The 7,068-nt window shown below is 36.7% G+C and overlaps 1 protein-coding gene across 1 annotated transcript; it reads left to right on the top strand.

Annotated features, from left to right (window-relative positions):
• The first annotated feature begins 1,886 nt into the window (after window positions 1–1,886).
• On the top strand, window positions 1,887–6,497 carry LOC130881442 (heterogeneous nuclear ribonucleoprotein A1-like). Its single transcript, XM_057781030.1, has 2 exons — window positions 1,887–1,941; window positions 5,791–6,497. Exons 1-2 carry the CDS (start codon window positions 1,887–1,889, stop codon window positions 6,495–6,497), a joined length of 762 nt encoding a protein of 253 aa, XP_057637013.1.
• Window positions 6,498–7,068: the final 571 nt, after the last annotated feature.

Genomic DNA, 7,068 nt, shown 5'->3' on the forward strand with positions numbered 1-7,068 from the left:
AGATTTAAGCCAGCATACCCTATACCCAGAGAGTCTGTGATGTTTGGTTAGAAGCATCACCTCAGCCCCTAACACCCCTATATCTAAAGAGTCTGGAATGTTTGGGTGGGCCTTCACCAGGCATTCATTTGGGAATGTTTGACTGAGTGGAAAGTTTCATTTTAATTCCCTTCTCCTGGGAGTTGCTGCAGTCCAGACTCCACCTCTGAGACAGGGTCTGGAATGTTTGGGTGGACCTTCATTCCAGCCCCTAGCATCAATTTTTGGAATGTTCAAGTGGAAAGTTCCATTTCAAGGTTCATATTGATACTCACCTGTATGATATCCATATCTATATAAAACATACATAATATGATATATTTTCAGCTACATTCTTAATCACAGAGGGACTTTTCACATATACATTATTGTTAGATGAAAAACTGATGGTTGAAAAGCAGAGTAGGAAGCACAGAAAAAATTTCACACTATTAAATTTGAATTCCTTACCTCTGTGTACATAAAGATAATGTAGCTGAAACAGAGCCATCTCCAAAAGAACATATTTCTCCCCATCAAGTGTTATAATAAATATTCAAGATTAAATCTTCCAGTCAGGCAGTAATGGCATATGTCTTTAATCCCAGCACTTAGGAGTCAGAGGCAGGCATACCTCTGAGAGTTGGAGGCCAACCTGGTCTACAAAAGGTAGTTCCAGGACAGGCACCAAAGCCACACAGACAAACACTGTCTTGAAAAACAGAAACAAAACAAACAACAACAACAACAAAAATAATAAAACTTTCCTTCTCACAGATTAAATCCTATGAAGGGTATTGTCATCAAAGCCCCCTTTTTCAGGAATCAGGAATCTATATAGAAAAGGAGAAAAACTGTAAAAGCCAGAGGTGATGGATTACTCCAAGGAAATAGTATCCTTCCAGAAGAGCAGGACTGTTGGACATATGAACTGAACACAAAGAGACTGTGATAACATCTACAGTGCCTTCACAGATTCAAGACAGACATTCTCCAAGAGCTAAGAGGAAAGAACGGTAGAGTAGACATGGATTCTTACCCATGACTAAGAAGATATGTGCAATTAACAAGCACTTGCCAAGGAAAAATTGGTTTTCTTCAACAGAATCTCACTGGGTTTCCTAAACACATCGAAGTGTAAATTCCATATCCTAGAGTAGCTGACCAATGTAAAATGAACCCAAAGTTATTTTTGTACATGTTTTGTCCCATATTACTTTGCTTGAACATTGTCTTATTGATCTTTTATTTATATATTGAGTCCTCAATGAGTGTGTGTGTTTTTCCTTTTGTTCCTTTTTTTTTCCTTTTATTTTTATTATAAAAACAGAAATGGTAAAGAATGGGGGAGGTGGGGAGTTTCTGAAAGTATAACAATAACAACAACAACAAAGATTTGATTTAAAAATCTTTACTACTCACACGTTCAAACACATCTCATTTTTCTTCAAAACAAACTCAATATAGCAAAAACAGTATGTCATAAATGTTCAAGTAGCTTTTAAAATTTCAAAACATTACTGAGAAGGAAATGTACATCAGAGTGTGACTTTCAAGTTGAAGTAGGACTAAACTCCTCTTCTTGAATTAAGGCTGCGCAAGGTAACCCAGTATGCTGAATAGCTTCCTGGAAGTCAGTCAAAGTCTTAGGGACAGGGCCTGCTCCTGCTCTTAGGAGTTCCACTTAAAATTAAACTTAAAATTGTCACATAAATGTAAAGAGCCAAGTTGTGTCCTGTGCAGGATCCCTAGCTGTTGGGTCTGAGTCTATAAATTCCTATGAGCCTAGGTTAATTGTTTCTGTATGTTTTCTTGTGATGACCTAGACCTACCTGACTCCTGCAACCCTTTCTCCCTCATTTCAACAGATGGGCGGCTTGCCTCTTTCTGAACAGAAACAGGGAATGAGTGAATTGGGGTCAGGTAGGAGAAGGGAAATAGGAGGAAAGGAGAGAGGGAAAACTTCCATCAGATATAAAATAAATAAATAAATAAATTTAATTGAAAATAAAATAAGTACTGTGTACTGTTTCTTCAAGACTTTCTTTGTCCCAGCATCCACATCAGGCAACTCCACACAGCCTGTAACATAAGCCCCAGGGTGGTGTCTATATATATATATATATATACCAATATAGATGTTTTAAAATAAAATAAAAGCTTTTTTGAAAACTTTAACTCAATATCTGGTTCTGTTGTTGGAATTGCTGAGTTATTAGGAGCACATTGAAACTGAACGTCTATGTTTTTGTGCTCTCTGCAAAGGAAGACTGAAAGTTTTTTATATAAAACTCAGAGATGACTTAAATGGACTTAATGAGTATTTTAAGTTGAAACAATCTAAGTTTCACCTTTTGAGTTTTATTGGTCACACAAGTCAGGAGGCCAATGGGTAATTGTAGAAGGGAATGTTGCAGGCATGTCTTGATGGGAAGAAAGCAAGCATGTGCAGAAAAGAGACACATTTATAAACTAAAATCAAAATGTACCCTACTTTAACAGGCATTCTTTCATGTAGAAGATATGCTGCTTTTCTCTATTGATTCAGTTTCTATATAACGGCCTTTATTAGAACAGGATAGCTCACACCACCATCTGTTTCAGGTGTACAGTTGGATAAGTTTCCTGGGTATGTAATTTGCTGCAGTGCAGAAGAAAACCTTAAAAAAAATGAGTAGACATAAATAAAAGTGGCATTATGCAGGCTGAGTAGATTGTACCTATATACATATGCATATAGTATATATGTACACATACACATTTTTATCTAGAATAACAGTTAATGAAATGAAGTTTTCAATTTAAAAAAAGCAAAGTAGTATGTAGCGGAGGGTTAAGAGAGGGAAGGAAGGGGAAATGATATGCTATGATCCCCCAAATTAAAGAATATTTAAAAATAAAGAAAACATTGGAAAATGAGAAAAAAATATGTGTTGACTGCATCTGAAATTTATTCAGGTTTGTATTAATTTCCTTAGAAAAAAGCCATCTTCATAAAATGTCACATCAGGCTATTTTCAATTTTGAGCCACAAACCAGAGTTCTATTGTACAATATTCTGTCTGACTTAGGAACCATTTATTTCTTTTCTTGTAAAGGCCTAAGGATTTATAAAGAAGACCTTATATGTAAGAAGATTTAGATATTAACTTACTATGAAGGGTGACATATTTTGTCCATCATCTCCGATCTTTCCTAGTTTTATTTTTCAAGACAGAATCTTGCAATGTAATTCAAGGTTGCCTGCAACTTTGTATATAACCCCTGCTTACACCTAAATGTATAGTATTCAATTATCAGCCATCAACATATGCTTCTGTCTTGAAGCCAAAAATGGGGAGGGGAACTGAAAGAACCTTGGGTGTGGCAAAACACAAGCATCTAGGACTGCCAAGGATATGAACAACTGGAGAACAACCATAAACTGACTGTCCATGCACACTTACGCATTGCCCGGGCGTAAATAATGATGATGATGATTATAATGATGATGATGATGATGGTAATGGTTATCAGCATCCCACATGATGGGTTTATAGGCAAGTTTTTTACACTTACTACTGGACTAGAATTCTCTATGTAGACCAAGCTGACTTCAAACCAGCAGCAAGCCTCCTTTTGAACTTCCCCAAAACTTGAAAAATATGTATAGCTCACTGTGCTGGCTTTAGTTTATTTGATATTTACTTGAAGATCTCTTTACATTTGAGCCTGTGAATATCAACCTAGGAGCTATATGGATGGAAATGCAGCTTTTGTTCTATTTACAAAAGTGAAGATTTTATTTTTTTATACCTTATTCTTCTCTTGCATTTTGTTGAACAGACTGAATGAATTGGCTTTTTAAATATATTTTTCTCAATATAGCTTAAGTAAGCTATATTTTCTGCATTTAGTTTTTAACTTAAGCATTCTCTACTCACTCTGGCCCTGATATCTTTCCTAATTGTTGATATTCACTTACTTTCCTTCAGCTCAAAGTTGATATCTTAATTCTTCCTCTAGTCTTCTCCACAAACTCTAATAGCTTCTTACCCTGTTCAATCCCGGTTGAAAACTAAACACCACATGGTTTAGTTTCTTTTTGGTTGTACCACATATTCAGATTTAAGTGTGTCATTTAGTATTACTTTAGATTTTAAAATCTAACTTGCCACTGAAGTCATTGTTTTGCTTTAAACAGATTTTCAAGTGTAATCCTTGAAACATCTTTATAAAAGGTAAATTTAACGGAAATGTTTTATTTTATAAATTACTATTTAATAACTATATCACATTAATTAAAGGAGTAATTTACACATTATCTAGGTGATAACAAAGAAAAATGATATTTATTATTTCTAGACTACATGTCCAAAATTATGTTAGTATTTGTTGCGTTGTCTCAGAAGATCATTTCTAAAAATGTATTTAGTTTCTGTATGTGATATCATGGGGGCAAAGTTATTCTACATTCCACCAAATAGATCACCATGTCCCAGAAGCACTGCTGTACTATACTGAAACAAATTCCTCTCAGTCCCCATGTAGTTAAGGTAACAATTGTATAGATAAATTGCTCTTTTTTAAATGACTTTAAGGTCTTTAAAAACTGTTGTTTGGGTTTATCCAGATGGCTCAGCAAGCAAAGTACTTCCTTGCAAACCTGCTAACTACAAAACAACAACAACAACAACACACACATACACACACACCTTAATAAGTAAAGCAATTTTTTAAATTTTTATATTCTTGTTTTAAGTTTATCATGGCTAGTTACACACACAAAAAAAATAGGTAAATAATACAGGAAGTTTTATATTTAGGCTCTCTATTTTTCATAGAATCTCCTAGCACAAACAATCTGACTCTTTGTCCTATTAAAGTGCTTTACAGCCCAATTGATTTCTTCATATATTCAAGTGTGTACAACTGTGATGACTTTGTTTTTGCATTGCACAAATTATCATCTCAGACACGGTTTGGGTATGTTGATGTTCACACATTCTTGACACCATTTGTCGTCTAAGAGCTAGGACATACACCCATCAGTCTAGGTTAATTTTAAGACAGTCTACACATAGTCAAGAGAATTAACTATGTGACCTTTGCAGCTTCCTTCTAGCAGTCTGCGTCTCTGATTAATGTTTGCTCACCTCTTTCATGGCAGCATTTAATGGTGCTAATTTACTATACCTTTTGAAAAATCAGAACCCTCAATTCTCTTTTATAATACTCTATAATTGCCAAACAGGAAGCTTAAATTTACAATCCTGAGGGATGATGAATCCAAGTGCAAGAAGATAAAATAATCATTTGCATAGAATTCTTAGCACCTGGGTAAGTATTTTGATTATTAAGTGGCATATAAAAGGTAACTATTGCATTTACAAACATTAACGCATGTGTTCTTTAAGGTAATATCCACTTTAATAAGATGGTTATGAAGGGTCTGTGGGCAAAATATACCTTATTAAGTTATTCAGAATTTTTTCCTCTAAGTTTTAGAACAAAAAAATGTTTTCTTAAAAAAATTTGAATACCTCTATATTTTATCTGATCATTTCACTTTGAGTGGTTATTTAATGGATAATTAATGACAAGACTATATGACAAAACCATTTGGCAATTTATTCTCTGAGCTCTGTATATGTACTGTGACATGAAGCGATGCACACTCACTTCCAGGAACCCACAAACAAACACAATTTTTAAAAAATGTCTTTATTGCCTTTCTGCCTATTGACGTGGCTGAGGAAGCATCACTGAACGTTCTCATTTCCCTGCTGTCAGTGTCTAAGTCAGAGTCTCCCAAGGAGCCGGAACAGCTGCAGAAACTCTTCATTGGAGGGTTGAGCTTCGAAACAACCGACAAGAGTTTGAGGAGCCATTTTGAGCAATGGGGAACACTCACGGTCATGAGAGATCCAAACACCAAACGATCCAGGGGCTTTGGGTTTGTTACATACGCCACTGTGGAGGAAGTGGATTGCGCTATGAATGCAAGACCCCATACGGTGGATGGAAGAGTTGTGGAACCTAAGAGAGCTGTGACAAGAGAGGATTCTCAGAGACCAGGTACCCACTTAACCGTGAAAAAGATCTTTGTTGGTGGTATTAAAGAAGACACGGAAGAACATCACCTGAGAGATTATTTTAAGCAGTATGGGAAAATTGAAGTGACTGAAATCATGACTGACAGAGGCAGTGGAAAGAAGAGAGGTTTTGCTTTTGTCACCTTTGATGACCATGACTGTGTGGACAAGACTGTTATTCAGAAATACCATACTGTGAACGGGCACAACAGTGAAGTAAGAAAAGCCCTATCCAAGCAGGAGATGGCTAGTGCTTTGTCCAGTCAAAGAGGTGGAAGTGGTTCTGGAAACTTTGGTGGTGGTCGTGGAGGCTGTTTTGGCAGCAATGACAATTTTGGTCGAGGGGCAAACTTCAGTGGTCGTGGTGATATAGCAAAGCTGAGTGTTATATCAATCTCGTGCTGAAGGGCTGGGGATTTCTGGATAGCCATTTATCTCTAGTCCTCTACAGAGGACTAAAGAAGCTGAGTTATATACATGAAGGAATGAAGCAACTGTAACAATAATAGCATCAGGGTTAGTGGACTCACTGATCGATTGAATAAACTTTCCAGAACTGAAGGCAAGATGGCAGCAAAAGGAAAGCTTCTTCCCTTGAACCTCATTTAATCTAGCTTCTTCCTTTGGATCCCCTTTAGTCTAGTTTCTTCCAGTGAACCTCCAGTGAAAGACCCTACAGACCCCCTCCTCAGAACCCGCAGCCAGCAGGCTCCCCGGGAGAACGTCCTGTTTGCTTGAAAGATTCTCAAGATCAGCAGCTAGCCTGCTCTTGTGAGAGGAAAACAGGATATCTATAAGATAGGACATCTACAAAGCAAGATGGCTGCAAAGTAGGATATCTATAAGATAAGAGCAGGATGTCTGCTGCCAGACATCCATGCTGAGAGAGGAAAACCATTCATGCCCCCCCCGCCTCATTCCAATAACCAAGCTTCTGCTTCTGTAAATTGCTTTTTGCTGCCCTCTTTCCTATAAA

Source organism: Chionomys nivalis, chromosome 9 (assembly GCF_950005125.1).
Source record: "Chionomys nivalis chromosome 9, mChiNiv1.1, whole genome shotgun sequence".
Classification (NCBI taxonomy): domain Eukaryota; kingdom Metazoa; phylum Chordata; class Mammalia; order Rodentia; family Cricetidae; genus Chionomys; species Chionomys nivalis.

What these genes read in the sequence shown, in the direction of transcription:
- LOC130881442 (XM_057781030.1), top strand. Translation starts at nt 1,887, where the DNA reads ATGGGCGGCTTGCCTCTTTCTGAACAGAAACAGGGAATGAGTGAATTG. An exon ending in AATGAGTGAATTGGGGTCAG is followed by an intron (nt 1,942 to 5,790) that starts GTAGGAGAAGGG and finishes CCCTGCTGTCAG; the next exon opens with TGTCTAAGTCAGAGTCTCCC.